Source organism: Humulus lupulus, chromosome 6, assembly GCF_963169125.1.
Source record: "Humulus lupulus chromosome 6, drHumLupu1.1, whole genome shotgun sequence".
NCBI lineage: Eukaryota > Viridiplantae > Streptophyta > Magnoliopsida > Rosales > Cannabaceae > Humulus > Humulus lupulus.
Window position 1 is genome coordinate 41,849,457 of NC_084798.1, and position 16,332 is coordinate 41,865,788.

At 38.8% G+C, this 16,332-nt stretch overlaps 1 protein-coding gene across 1 annotated transcript; it reads left to right on the forward strand.

Annotated features, from left to right (window-relative positions):
• Window positions 1-14,889: 14,889 nt before the first annotated feature.
• Window positions 14,890-15,792, forward strand: LOC133785010 (uncharacterized mitochondrial protein AtMg00810-like). Its single transcript, XM_062224269.1, has one exon. It carries the CDS (start codon window positions 14,890-14,892, stop codon window positions 15,790-15,792), a length of 903 nt encoding a protein of 300 aa, XP_062080253.1.
• The last annotated feature ends 540 nt before the right edge of the window (window positions 15,793-16,332 follow it).

Here is a 16,332-nt window from a genome sequence, read left to right on the forward strand (position 1 = left end):
CAACATTTCTATTCAAATTGTTGTATGGTCCAATACAATATTATTTTATCATGTACTAACTAAATTATTTATTTTAATATATTCATAATAATGTACAAATAATTTACAATACTAAATAGGTACTAGTTAAAAATGGATTCTTTTATTGTGAAAATGAGTATTCAAATAATTATTTAACTAATAATTTTTAATATTAATTAATTAAATTAGTTACTTTATATTTAATAAAAGAATATTTTTATATGAAAATTCATCTATAATACTTTTTTTTTCTTTCGAAACTAATACAACAATTATTTAATAAATTAAAAATAAAAAGTATTTAAAAAAAAATTAAAAGGGATTTAACATAGTACTATAATAAATGAGGGAAACCAAAAATAGGCGGTATATTTTCCCAAAAGCCCACTAAATCAAATAATTTTTTTTTTAAACTTTGGATAGTTACTTTTGTATTTTGGTAGCCTTCCCATTACGTTCTGAACACTCTTGCTCCCATTGTGGTAAGATCCATATTTAGGGTTTTTTATTTTGTCTTTGGGTTTTTTCTGTTGGTGTTTTAATGTGTTCTTCTACTGGGCTTTTTCATTTTATAGAGTTCCAGAATGTTTACTTAGCCTAGTTAGATAGTAGTAGCAGTAGCAGTAGCAATAGCAGCAGCAGCAGCAGTAGTAGTAGTTAGTAGTATGTTAGTTAGCGTGCATTTTGGTTTAAGTTGGAACTTAGTTGGAAACTCATAGCAAAAGTTATGGATTTTATAAGTTTAACCTATAGTTTAAGAATATTAATTATAACATAAGGTTTGATTAAGATTGCTGGTCATAGATATATTATTTATTATAACCTAAGGTTTAGATAGAGCCAATAAGAGCATGACACTTGTCATAATCATGATTATTAAGGAATTAAGTATTTTTAATGAATAGTTTTAATAAAAGAAAGATCTAGATAGCTCTAGAACCTTCCAACAGCTGTTAGGATCATATTATGACTCAGTCAAAGCTGTTATCCAATTCAAATGATGCTAAAAAAATGCAATTTCGTGTTTAATATATTCACGTATGCCGATATATCGCAGCATAGGGGCCGATATATCGCCTAACGGAAGATACGGAAAACACGTTGACTTTGCACGAACGATCGAACAAGCCTTGGGAATACTGGGAGAGGCGATATATCGACTTCATGGGTATAGTTTTGGAAGTTTGACTTTTTCAATTTTAAAAGTACCCTTAACTACTTAGACCTGCCTTTGAACGATTTTGACCGAGTTTTGGGCGTTAGTTGAACGAAAATTCTAATCTTTTTTATTTATTTTATAATCATTTATTTATTCAAATTAAAAGTGGTCAGTTTCACTCCTTGAACTCTATAAATAGGACCTAGTGTTCAGCCATTTTCATCATTCTTCAAGCATTTGATCAGAGCGTCCAAGGTGCTAGTGTTACAATAGAGAGATACACTTGAATTTTGGGTTAAAGCTTTATTATTCTAAGCTTTTATAAACACTTGGGAAGTGAGAAATAATGTTTTCGATATTGGGGTTTAGACCAATTCATAAGGTCATTCAAGGTATTCATATTCCTTAAGTTCAGTTCTTTATAATTCTTTAGTTTTCTTTAGTTTCTTTTATTCAGATCCTAACTATTGTTATTGATTCTTGATTAGGTATTTAAGTTCTTGAAACTTAAGGTTTTTCTTGGTAAGTTTCTTCTTGGTGGTTTAGTTCCCATATTCATCTTTATTCTTAAAGATTATCACCCTTTTCTAGTGTTGGTTTTTAGGAGTTTTTAAATCTCGTTCTTGTTTCAAAATATCCAGGCTTTTGGTAAGGAAAATATGATAGATTTTATATACTTATATGTTATGATATGTTATGTTATAATATGTTTATGTTATGATATGTTGTGTTATGATATATATGAATGTCTTGTAGTCCTTGGGGCTTATAGTTGCTTTGCAAGAAAACCTCAATGTTTTTATGTTGCTTGAGGCTTATAGTTGCTTAGCTAGCAAACCCCAATGTTTTTATGTTGCTTGGGGCTTATAGTTGCTTAGATAGCAAATCCTAAGATTACCATAATCATGGGTTAGAGTTGTAATATATGTTTTATAGTATGTGGTTATGATATAGTCGTATGCTTTTGATTTATGATGTATGTTGTTAGTAGATTTTCCTTGCTGGGCATTAGGCTCACTCCTTTATTTTTAGTATGATGCAGGAAAGTGATTATGGAGGCGGAAGGATTCTTGGTAGCTTGGCTTGTGTGTTAAAGATGAATGGATTGAGTGGACTGCGTGTCGATCGAGGATGACGTTTATTTAGTCTTTTGAATTATGTTTCTTTTGTAATTCTGCATTTAGTTTTTGAACAATTGATTTAACGTTATGTTTTATGTTTTACAAACAATGGGTGTCCATGCCATATTACATTTTAATTTATAATTTTATGTTATTGATACAATAAATTTTTTTAGAGTTTTAATAAAGTTATGATTATTTCTTATTGTTATCCCCAAAAATTGGAGATCGATGACGTGGCGACAGAGGTGACAAGTGGCAGTACATGGTCCGTAAACGACACATTAATAGTCAATAAATATATTGGATCCTCAGAGTTGTGATAAAGTGTTCTGGCTTAGGAGTGACCCAAAAGACCAATGAAGAGTTTTGACTGGCCAGTCAAGTGTCATGACCGACCAGGCATGACCTTGTCCGACCAGTCATATGATTGTCTGCCCAGGCATGACCTTGTCTGCCCAGTCATGACCATGTCCGACCAGTCATGACCATGTCCGACCAGTCATGACCATGTCCGACCAGTCATGACCTATCTGCCCAGCCAAGTGCATATCTGCCTAGTCAAGTGCATGTCTGCCCAGTCAAGTGCATGTCTGCCTAGCCAAGTGCATGTCTGCCCAGTCAAGTGCATGTCTGCCCAGTCAAGTGCATGTCTGCCCAGCCAAGTGCATGTCTACCCAGCCAAGTGTATGTCTGCCCAGTTAAGTGTGTGTCTGCCCAGTGAAGGTTTGGCCGACCAGACTGAATGTGATATCGATCGACTAGATAGAGCAGGACTACGTCAAGATTCCCATAAATGACTTCAACAAGAATCGGTCTTGGCATACGCGGGAATCTCTCAATTTATCCCACAAATTTAGTGTATTGCTATATTTTGAATATTATTGTAATTTTAATATAATGAGAATAATAAAATATCCCAATTATGGGGGATATCATTTGTACGATCCTGAGCCTATAAATACAAGGCTTATGGCATCATAAAGGGGACTTTTGGGCTTTTAAAATTTTGATCCGAATTTTCTAGAGAGAGAGAGAGTACTTGTATTTGAGAGAATTCTTGTATTCTTGTAATCTGCACTGAAGAAACTCAATTGACTCAGGTTCATCTGATCTTGAGTGTAGATCTATAATCACAACTCTAAGTGGATTAGGCTATTACCATCACATTGGGGCTGAACCACTATAAAAATCGTCTGTGTCGTTTATTTTCTCTTGAAGGTTTTATCATTTTTTGACATCTACACGTCGTTGGCCAAAAATGCGGTCAATATTTTGGTGCTTTCATTGAGAGCCTGAAGAGAAAGACAGACGATCCCTGAAGTATTATGGCGCCTAAGAACACCAATGTGGCCTCCAAGAAGACAGGTTCCTCTAAAGAGCCTGCCAGATCAGAAGGTCCTGGTCCACAAGACCGTGAGACTGAGCCTAGAGTCGTCCTCGAGGACGTGACTCCAGAAGTTTAAGAACTCTAAGAAGCCATAGGGGCCTTCCAGGAGGAGATGGCACAATTCAACACCAGACAGGAGCCGTTCGCTGAAGAGATGGCCAGGCAGAGAGATGCGTTAGAGCAGCAAAGACGCGATATGGAGGCCAGAAGCGAAGAGCTCAGACAACAACAGGAGGAGGTTAACCGGAGACATCGTGAAGCAGCACTTGTTCTAGCAGCAGCTACCCAATTGGCCCAAGCCAATGCTCAATCCGCTGCACAAGTAGCCACCCAGGGAGCAAGAAATAATAACGCTGGTCGGAGGACCATTGACAGAGCCGATTCTCGAGGACCGAGCAGAAGCAGGAGTAACCCCTCTGGTAGGGACGATGATGGGGATCGATCCAGAACTGCCTCGACGCAAAGGGAGCACTCTAGAACCCCCTCCAGAAGCCACCGATCAGAGACTTCTAGATCAGGGAGTCACTGGTCGAGCAGTAAAAAGACTCCACCCAGGCAGGATCAGACCAAGACTCCTCGAGAGAAGAGTTCTTCCCAATTCAAAGATGGGCACGGTCATGATGAGGCTGATAGTCATCACACCGATCAGTCAAAGGAAAAGGAGGGCAATGATCAACAAGGAGGAAAAGACTGCCCGGGGCGTACCGAAAGGCCTCCACTGCACCCCACCCAGCAACGTAGTGGGTGAGAGCAAGTCCCGCGTAGTAAGCCCTCTAAAAAATCAAAAATTACGGTGTTTGATCGGGCAGGAGAGCATGTTTCCCGGAAGGATCTGAGGGACGTTATCACCAACAAGAGGAGGACCGTCCCAGTCGAAGGGCAAAATCTGGACCGCTCTGCCAGTCAAGTAGAAATACTCGACGATGGCGCGCCAGATGGTAATGCCCGACCAGGCGGTCAAGATCTTGGAACTTCATCAGTTGCACCAGCCATCCAAGCCCAGCTTGACATGCTAACAGCTGCAGTGCAAGGTTTGTCAAAACGACCTTCTAGGATAGATGTGATAGACCATCGGAGTGGCAGCCCATTTTGTGCCTGGATTAGAGCAACCCAGCCACCGACAAAATATAAAGTACCGGTTCTGCCAGTATATACAGAAAAGGGAGATCCCATTAGACAAGTTGGGAAATTCGAGGACCAGATGGAATTGCTCGAAGTAAGTGACGATTATCGGTGTAGAGATTTCCCGACAACATTGTCGAATACTGCCCAGGAATGGTATTGGAAGTTTAAGCCAAACTCCATTACCTCTTGCGAAGCATTCAGGAAGGAGTTTTGTAGACAATTCAACACTGCCCGAACTCCACCGGTTTATGCCAACCACTTGGCAGATATCAAACAAGGAAAAGATGAGTCTCTAAAGAATTATATACAGAGATTCATGAGAGAAGCCAATAGAGCAACTGCTGTAGGAGACGAGGGGAAGATGGTTTCCATATCTGGTGGGATAACTTATCGGAGCCCTTTGTGGGACAGTATACATAGAAATCCAATTTCAACACTTCAACAATTTCTTGACCGGGCGGACAAGTATATGAAATTGGATGATGCAATAGAGAAAGATGAGAATGGCATAAATAATCCAGGTGGATCAATTGACTCTGGTGGAAGGAAACGTGGAAATAACGGGTCTGACCACCATGAGGAGAAGAAAGAAAAGTTGAATTCAAGTGAAAAGCTAACCAAGTATGAGCCTCAATTCACTAACTACACCACTCTCTCAGCTAGCCGAGCAGAGATATATCTTGCTAGTCATGAAGTGGTTCCCTACAAGAAACCTCCACCCATCAGGAAAGAGATGAGGAAGACAGACATGAATAAGTTTTGTCTTTTCCATGGAGATTATGGACACGACATGAATGAAAGCAATCACCTCAAGGACGAGATAGAATTTCTTCTCCGGTCGGGCAAGTTGAGAAAGTACCGGGCAGAGACACCCCAGGGAGAAGGAGGCAGCAACAATCCTGGTTTCAAGCAACAAAGATCTCCACCCTTGCAGCCCGGACCTCCTGTGGACTTTACCTTAGACACTATATGTGGAGGTCCACACTTGGCTGAGGAAAGCAACGAAGCAAAGGAGAAGTATGCTGAGCGGGAGTGCTAGGATCAGAAACCACTGGAGTGGCGAGCATCAGAGGATATATTATTTCTAAATACTGCTTTCAGAGTGGTAGCTTGATTTCTTGTTTGACTTGTTATTTAAGTTTGGTTTATGAGCTGGTTATTTGCTAACCAGTCATTTTATTTTTGAACAATTTTGGTTGTTTAAGCTTCCTTATTAGACATGTTTTGTCCTTTTTAATTTACGAGTAATAAAAGAGACTACGCGTAGAGTGGTCGATTCTTGCTACAAATATGCATGTGTGTTAGTTATCCGAGCAGTGTTCAACTGGTCGGTAAAATCGGACAGTGTTCAACTGGTCGATACGTTCAAGCAGTGTTCAACTGCTCGAATATTTTCAATATATTCTATGTGCTTCACGAGCAATTAACTGCTCGAACAGATTCGGTCAAGTAGCAAGTGACTAAGGATCTTTCAATTCTCGATCACCTGGGGGGCACATGGGGTATACTGGTATATAATTTAACACAGGCAATAAGAGCAAGAGTTAATATATCTGTTTTTAGGCTGACTTGTAAATTTTCGAAGTCCAAAAAGGCCATTAAGCTAACTTGTTTGACAGAGCTTAAGAAACTGGGAATTTTTTTAAAATTTAAAGTTAGGAGCAGATATTCGTGTGACAATAAACATTATGCTCATAAAATGTTAGAGCAATAAGAGTGTGAGAAAGTATACTTAGTATGGACTTATGAAATGTCTAGAATTTCTAAGTTAGAAAACTAAGTACTCATGCGAAAATATAAGGCATACATCAGAGTGACTTTACTATTCACAAAATACTTATAACTTTTTAAGTCTAAAAAGACTTAGAATGTTTTAATTTAACAAAGAAAAGTAAAGTATAAATGCCAACAGCTCGGTTATACGAGAAAAATATCAAAGCTGCTAAGCAACAATTGTCTTCATAACAAAAAAGAGTAAACTATTGGCAAGGTACAAAGTCTAGCTGATCAGGTGAAACATTTTCCTGGTCGGGAGGGATACAACTTCCCTGGTCAGCTGAGCATGTATCACTGGGCAAGTAGGAAACTCTATTGTTGAGCATGACTAACAGTGAAGAGTCGCTACTTGGAGGAGTATCGCTCGATTGTGGGACGGACGTATCAGAATTCGTGTGGTTGTCACCTCCCCTATAGTCGAAGCGATTCATCTACAAAAAATAAAAATGGGGAGGTGAGTAACCATACAGATAAAGTTCAACAAGAGAAAAATTTATTTTTCTTACTTAGAAAAAATTTATCTAAGTAATGGAAATTTAGCATGCATGGAGAAAAAATAAATTCTGTGCCTAAAGTGCCTAAAAAGTGCTTAAGGTCCCTAGGGTGAGCATGAATTGAAAGTTTTGGACATAGAGAAATTTTTGGTCCAAGTGGCGTGCCAAGAGCTTAGGGCATGCCATGCTTAGTCCGAGGAGCCAAGAGATGTCAAGAGGCCGTAATGTCCGAGCGGACACCTTGGTCCAAGCGGGTGCGTGTGTGCGTGCCTACGAACTTGGAGGAGCTGCGCGCGTAGAGCTGTCCGAGGAGTTGGGAGGTGCATCCGAGCGGATGCTGGGGTGTTCGAGTAGCCGTGCCAGTCCGAGGAGTTGTGCTTGGGTGCCATCCGAGCAGCTGTCGCACTTCCGTCCGAAGAGCCATCCGAGCTGCAGCCGCACTTCCGTCCGAGGAGCCATGATGTCCGAGGTGTGTGTCCAATTCGAGGAACCTAGTCCGAGCAACGCTAGCATCCAATCGGATGCTCTTGGGACCAAGGGGCTATTGTATGGTCCGATCAGACCATACTTGTTAAAAAATAAAAGAGCAATGGCCAAACGACCATATTCCATGTCTCATACCCAAACCTCACCATAAACCCTAAGCCAAGAAAAGCAAAGCCCTAAATTCCATCTAGCACAAACACCATTTCTCATCCAAAACACATACTACCACAAGATATAAACAATAGAATTTGAAGAAATCAAAAGACAAGTTCAGTCGTGGGTTTACGTGAAAGTTATTGACCGGGTAGGAGCTTTTGAATGACCTCGAGAACATTTTTCTAGAAGAAAAGTTTATCATACAAGAAAATCGTATAATAAACTTGGGGTGCAAATGTTATCCCCAAAAATTGGAGATCGAAGACGTGGCGATAGAGGTGACAAGTGGCAGTACATGGTCCGTAAACGACACATTAATAGTCAATAAATATATTGGCTCCTCAGAGTTGTGATAAAGTGATCTGGCTTAGGAGTGACCCAAAAGACCAATGAAGAGTTTTGACTGGCCAGTCAAGTGTCATGACCGACCAGGCATGACCTTGTCCGACCAGTCATATGATTGTCTGCCCAGGCATGACCTTGTCTGCCCAGTCATGACCATGTCCGACCAGTCATGACCATGTCCGACCAGTCATGACCTGTCTGCCCAGCCAAGTGCATGTTTGCCCAGTCAAGTGCATGTCTGCCCAGTCAAGTGCATGTTTTCCCAGCCAAGTGCATGTCTGCCCAGCCAAGTGTATGTCTGCCCAGTTAAGTGTGTGTCTGCCCAGTGAAGGTTTGGCCGACCAGACTGAATGTGATATCGATCGACTAGATAGAGCAGGACTACGTCAAGATTCCCATAAACGACTTCAACAAGAATCGGTCTTGGCATACGCGGGAATCTCTCAATTTATCCCACAAATTTAGTGTATTGTTATATTTTGAATATTATTGTAATTTTAATATAATGAGAATAATAAAATATCTCGATTATGGGGGATATCATCTGTACGATCCTGAGCCTATAAATACAAGGCTTATGGCATCATAAAGGGGACTTTTGGGCTTTTAAACTCTTGATCCGAATTTTCTAGAGAGAGAGAGTACTTGTATTTGAGAGAATTCTTGTATTCTTGTAATCTGCACTGAAGAAACTCAGTTGACTCAGGTTCATCTGATCTTGAGTGTAGATCTATAATCATAACTCTAAGTGGATTAGGCTATTACCATCACATTGGGGCTGAACCACTATAAAAATCGTCTGTGTCGTTTATTTTCTCTAGAAGGTTTTATCGTTTTTGACATCTACACATCGTTGGCCAAAAATGCGGTCAACACTTATGTTTTCTCCAAAAGTAGTAGCAAAGTCTAGTAGTTTTTAATGGTCCAAGGTCTTAGAAATAGTTGGGTTATTACACATTTATCTTTATTATTCTTGATTGTCGTTGATTCTGGAGGTAGAGCGAGATAAAATATTAATGACCTTTTTTAATGAACTCTCTTTTTGTCGAACTTCCCCAAATTGATGTTTATATTTATGTGTGCATATTCTTACTCCTGCAATCTCAACTCTCTCTTTCTCTCTCTCTCCACTGTCTTCATCGATTTTATTTTGAAGTCTTTGTGCTATAAGAATTGTTTGGTTCATTTCTTGTGATGAGTCTTGTCATTGGTAAAGTGCGTCTTTTATATCATAAGGATGATGAAGGAATACTGCTTGCATGAGGCACCCATCTGATGGCTAACTACTAATGTAACTATATTTATAATAGTTGAACTATAATCCTATTCAATTTAGTTTCTAACTTAATTTTTAACTTTTATTTTTTTAGTGTCGTGGGAAGAACATATATAACCGTGAGGAAGTCAATGAAACTCAAAATGAATGAGCATCTAAGCTCCTTGAGCGGATGAGCCGAAGCTAGGGTAACATTTGAAATCAGAATCAAAAAACAAACTAATTATAGTTAAGACATGCACTTATATAGTTAAGGCAAGGATACTTACATAGTTAAGACAAAGATATATTTACATTTAAGGCAAGAATTATACATTTTGATATTGTAACTTTAGTTTTATAATATACTGAATTCTGTTGATTTTGTATGCTGGGTGATTTTTTCTGGATTATATTGTAATTATACAAGAAATTTTGAATGAATATATATGTTTAAAATAGGGAAAAAAATTCTCATTTTCTGTGTATGGTACATCAGTCTCCAAAAAACTGTCGTCTAAGTGCAGTTTTTTTGCACTTAAGATACATCATAGGACGACAATTCAAAATATTATGTCGTCTCATGTACCACATGGCACAAAGTTTGTTTAAAACTTGTTGTTTCATGTAACGATGCTTTCCCATAAACTTTCGTCTCATGTATCACAGGGCACGACACTTGCACATTAACTGTCGTCTCATGTATTACATGGGATGATACTTTTATTTGAGCTGTTGTTTCCTACTAGTACATGACACGAAAATATAAGAACTAATGTATGAGCATTCTTACAACGGATTTAAACTATTGTCCCCGTCAATTTTATAGTAGTGATTGATAAATAGTTAGAAATATGATCGGTTACATAATACTATACATGTCATTTTTGCTAGAGTACATTTCGAAAATGTTGATCATTAATAAAAATAAAAGGTAATGTCAAAATAAAACCCCAGTACCATTTATGAGAGAGCAGTGCTTTAACACTCTTTGATCCACTACAGACAAGCTTGTTATCTTGATAAGAACAGAATTGGTTCCTACATACAAATAAAAGGTAATGTCAAAATAAAACCCGAGTACCATTTATGAGAGAGCAATGCTTTAACACTCTTTGATCCACTACATACAAGCTTGTTATCTTGATAAGAACAGAATTGGTTCCTACATACATGTGTTTATAAAATCATTAAAGTAGTGATGTTTACTTTATGCCATATATTATATGAGAAATACTCTTCAAATATTTTTCAAAATAAAATATAAGAAAGAACAAGTTAATTATATACCCATTAATGTACTTGTCAAGTTTTATTATATCTAATTTCAGGTAATAAAATATTACGTGATAACACCATCACTTATAAAATGACAAAAAAAAAAAGGACAGTTTGTTAACTGTTGGGAATCTTTTTATTCTTTTATTTTTACATATATTCAAACAAACAAAAAAAATTGTGGAACGGGATTCTTTCAAACAACGTTTCCACAAACCTTCGCTATTATTATTAAACCAAAAAAGTCTAAAACAAAGTTACACCCACCAAATAAAGAACTTGTGATATTAACATAATAATTATATAGGTAGAATCAGAAATAGTTTATTGTCCAAGAGATACTAAAAGTATTAACAAAATTTCGAAGATTGAGAGCTAATATTATAGAAATGTTCTCAAACAACGTGACCTAGGATTTCTCTCTAGCACTGTTTGCCTAGGAGAGGAGCCTCTGTTTATGGACTCTCTCAGCCAGGGCTTGCCAGCCCAATCTTGGGCAATAGATGACTCTAGTCAAGAGGGATTTTTTGTTTTCAAGAGGAGGCTAGTGTTTCTCCTTCATTTTCAACGGTTTGTCTCTCTCCTATCTTTTGGTGGCTGCTTCTCCTACTCATGGTATGTTAGGGGTCTGCTCTGTGACTTGTCTGTGCTTTCTTTGTGTCCTTCGGTGGTGGTTCGACAGTGGTGGCTTACGATGAAAAGTCATCACCACCTCTAAGCTTCTAGACTGTTCTAGAAATTTCTATCATTACTAATACTATAGAATTATCTAAAACTATATCGAATTATATAATTAAGTTTCATAAAAGTCATAGAACATTCTAGAAGTTTGTAGTGTTTAGAAGAAAGGTGATTTGCTAGATTTTTCTAGTCTTTGGGCCAAGCCTACTATCAAGTAGTTTCTAGAGTTCTCTAGCATATTAAAGTTGAGTAGTATAAATAGGGACCTTAGGTCCCTTGGAAGGGTGTCAAAGAGTGAGTACACAAAGTGCATCTAAAAGTGTTCCAAAGAGTGTAAGCTAGAGTGTTTAGTGTGTGTGGTCAAGAATTGTAATCAAGTCTTGGTGTAATTACTTTTGTATCAATAAAGTAATTACGTTTTCACGTGTTGTGGCGTTCAACAAGTGGTATCAGAGCCGGATTGGGGTCGTATTGAAAGAGTCCTTTGTTGAGTTTCTTAGAGTGATCGTGTGTGGTTTAGTACTACAGAGTCTGCGCGATGGGTGACCTTCAAGTGGTCGTCAGAATTAAGAAACTTAACAACCAAAATTACAACACGTGGTCGATGCACATGGAGGCATATCTCCAAGGCCAAGGCTTGTGGGAGATCGTTGGTGGAAATGAAGTCACACAACCGGAGGATGTAACCGCTTTGAAGAAATGGAAGATTAAAGCGGGCAAAGCCATGTTTGTGATTCAGAACACAGTTGAAGATGAAATGTTGGAGCACATCAGGCCAGCGAAGACACCGGCCAGCGAAGACACCGAAGGAAGCGTGGGATACTTTTGCATCACTGTTCACCAAGAAGAATGATACGAGATTGCAGATTTTGGAGAATGAGCTTCTCTCAATCTGGCAGCGCCACATGACGATCAACCAATACTTAACCAAGGTAAAATCTCTTTGTCGCGAAATCTCTGCATTAGACTCTGCTATTGGCATGTCAGATGCTAGAATTAGAAGAATTATTATTCATGGATTAAGGCCAGAATTTATAACTTTTATTGCTGCAATACAAGGTTGGCCAACCCAACCTTCTCTTGTTGAATTGGAAAAGTTGCTAGCTGACCAAGAAGCGTTAGCTAAGCAAACATCTGGAATCTCATTAAAGAGTGACGAAGAAGCACTTTTTAGTGGTGATAAGAAAGGTTGATCTCGACCAAATGCTAGCAAAAATTTTAAGAAAAATGATGACAAGGATAGTCATCATGGAAGCTCCCAAACAGGGGGAGCTCAAAAGAAAGACAACCGGCGTGGCCAGTCAAAGAATAACAATAAATTTAATAGGAAATGCTTCAACTGTGGAAAGTATGGCCACATGGCTAAAAGTTGTTGGTTCAAGAAGAAAACTACAGAATGTAATGCAGCCACGTCAAATGCAGAAAAGACAAGCGATGAAGAATGGGACGCAGAAGCATCTTTCGTTGTGGAGGAAGAAGAATGAGCTCTAGCAGCTACTGTTCCAGGAAAGATCGACTACAATAATGATTGGATAGTCAACTCTGGCTGTTCAAATCATATGACAGGAGACGAAGAGAAGCTGCAGAACATAACAGAATATAAAGGTGGTCGTGTAGTGGTAACAGCCAACAACTCAAGATTACCGATTGCTCACATCGGTAAAAAAACAATCACGCCGAGATTCAGCTCAAAAGAATTTTTACTCCACGATGTCTACCATGTACCTGGGATGAAGAAAAATTTATTGTCAGTAGCACAACTTACGGCGTCGGGCCACCATGTCGTATTCGGTCCTCAAGATGTCAAGATATACCAAGATCTTGAAATCTCTCGAACACCGACGATGAGAGGACAACGTTTAGAGTCTGTTTATGTAATGTCAGCAGAATCAGCTTATGTATACAAGACTCAAAAGAAAAAAACAACAAATTTATGGCATGCAAGGCTAGGACATGTCAGCTATCACAAACTCAAGGTAATGATGAAGAAGTCTATGCTGAAGGGTCTTCCTCAACTCGAGGTCAGAACAGAGACCATATGTGCCGGCTTCCAATACGGTAAGGCGCATCAATTACTGTATGAAGATTCAGAGTTCAAAGCCAAAGCATCATTGGAGCTAGTTCATTCTGATGTATTTGAGCGAGTCAAACAATCATCAATCAGTGGCATGCGGTACACAGTTACATTCATTTACTACTTCTCAAGGTATGTGTGGATTTTCTTTATGAAAGAAAAATCTGAAACTTTTTCAAAATTTAAAGAATTCAAAGAAATAGTGGAAGGAGAAGTCGACAAGAAAATCCAATGCCTCCTAACAGACAACGGTGGCGAATATACCTCAGATGAATTTTCTGAGTATCTTCGAGAATGCCGCATATGCCATCAATTCACAAGTGAAAATACGCCACAACAAAATAGAGTAGCAGAGAGGAAGAATCGTCATCTTGCAGAGACATGTCAAATCATGCTACATTCAAAGAATGTTCCAGGGAGATTTTGGGCAGAAATTATGAAAACAGAAGCTCATGTGATCAATAGACTTCCTCAAGCAAAGTTAGGGTTCGTCTCACCCTTTGAGAAACTGTGGGGCTATAAACCTACAGTAAGTCACTTTTGAGTGTTTGGCTGTGTGTGCTACGTGTTTGTGCCAACTCATCTACGTAGAAAATTTGATAAGAAAGCAATACGGTGTATCTTCATTGGATACGATAGTCAAAGAAAAGGGTGGAAATGTTGTGACCCAACAACAGGAAAATGCTATACGTTGAGAAATGTGGTGTTCGATGAAGCTTCTTCATGGTGATCACTGCAAAAGGAAGAGTTACCAGATTCTAAGGAAATAGAAGACTATTTGCAGAAGCAGATGGGGGAGCAAATTGTTGAGTTACCTTCAACTCCAGAAACAGATGAAGAAGAACAAAGTGAAGAAGACAACGAAGACACAACACAGAGTCCATGGCAAACAGGAGTGCATCAAAGATCAGAAGATGATGCAAATAATGGCCAACCAGAACTTTGGAGATCAACAAGAGCGCGGAAGCCAAATCCCAAATACGCCAATGCTGCTATAGCTGAAGAAGAGAAGTTCAGAGAGCCGGAGTCATATGAAGAAGCATACCAGAACTCCAAGTGGCTTGAAGCAATGAAAGAAGAGATAACCACTTTAGAGAAGAATCAGACTTGGGAGCTGGTGCCAAAGCTGAAGGAAGCAAAATCCATTTCGTGCAAATGGGTCTATAAGGTAAAAACTCGTCTTGATGGTTCAATTGAAAGATACAAAGGCTCGGTTAGTAGCTCGAGGATTCTCTAAAAAATATGGGCTAGATTATGACGAGACATTTAGCCCAGTCGCTAAGATTACAACAGTACGGGTTCTACTAGCACTTGCAGCTAGTAAAGACTGGAGGCTATGGCAGATGGATGTAAAGAATGCCTTTCTACATGGAGAATTAGATCGAGAAATATACATGGTCCAACCAAAAGGATTCAAAGATAGAGCTCATCCAGACTATGTTTGCAAACTGAAAAAGGCGCTCTGTGGATTGAAGCAAGAGCATGGTATGGCAAGATTGCTGAGTTCTTAGTAAAGAGCGGTTATACCATGGCGCATGCAGATTCAAGCTTATTCGTCAAAGTAAGGGAAGCAAAGATCGCAGTTATCCTAGTATATGTCGATGATCTCATCATTACTGGCGATGATGAAGCAGAGATTCGTCAAACAAAAGAGAACTTGTCAGTTTGCGTTCAAATGAAGGAGCTTGGAGAATTGAAACACTTTCTTGGATTAGAAGTAAACCGAACTGAGGAAGGTTTATTTCTCTGTCAGCAAAAGTATGCTAAAGAATTGTTGCAAAAGTTTGGAATGCTCGAATGCAAGCCCATCTCAACACCTATGGAAGCTAATACCAAGTTATGTACTCATGAAGGGAAGGACTTGCAAGATGGAGCAATGTATCGGCAACTTGTAGGTAGTTTAATCTACCTTACATTAACTAGACCAGATATTTCATATGCAGTTGGAGTAGCAAGTCGATATATGCAACAATCGAAGAAGCCTCATTTGGAAGCAGTGCGACGAATGCTAAGGTATGTCAAAGATACCATTAACTACGACCTCTTATATAAGAAAGGTGACGAGATTAAGATAGTTGGATATTGCGATGCTGATTATGCTGGAGATCACGATTCTCGTCGCTCAACAACTGGATATGCATTCATGCTTGGATCCGGAGTCGTATCTTGGTGTACCAAAAGGCAATCAACGGTGTCCTTGTCAACCACTGAAGCAAAATATAGAGGAGCAGCAATGGCAGCTCAGGAAAGTACATGGTTGATGCAACTAATGAAGGATCTACATCAATTTACAGACTATGCAGTGCCACTTCATTGTGATAATCAGCCTGCTATTCGTCTAGCAGAAAATCCTGTGTTTCATGCTCTCGAACAAAACATGTGGAGGTGCATTACCATTTTCTCAGAGAGAAAGTTCTACGAGAAGAGTTAGAGATGCACCAAATAAAGAGTGAAGACCAGATAGCAGACTTATTTACTAAAGGACTCAACACAACAAGATTTCAAAAGCTCAGAGAACATCTCAATATGAAGAGTCGGTGTTGAGGGGGAGTATTGAAAAGTCACCACCACCTCTAAGCTTCTAGACTGTTCTAGAAATTTCTATCATTACTAATACTATAGAATTATCTAGAATTATATAATTAAGTTTCATAAAAGTCATAGAACATTCTAGAAGTTTGTAGTGTTTAGAAGAAATGTGATTTGCTAGATTTTTCTAGTCTTTGGGCCAAGCCTACTATCAAGTAGTTTCTAGAGTTCTCTAGCATATTAAAGTTGAGTAGTATAAATAGGGACCTTAGGTCCCTTGGAAGGGTGTCAAAGAGTGAGTACACAAAGTGCATCTAAAAGTGTTCCAAAGAGTGTAAGCTAGAGTGTTTAGTGTGTGTGGTCAAGAATTGTAATCAAGTCTTAGTGTAATTACTTTTGTATCAATAAAGTAATTACGTTTTCACATGTTGTGGCGTCCAAC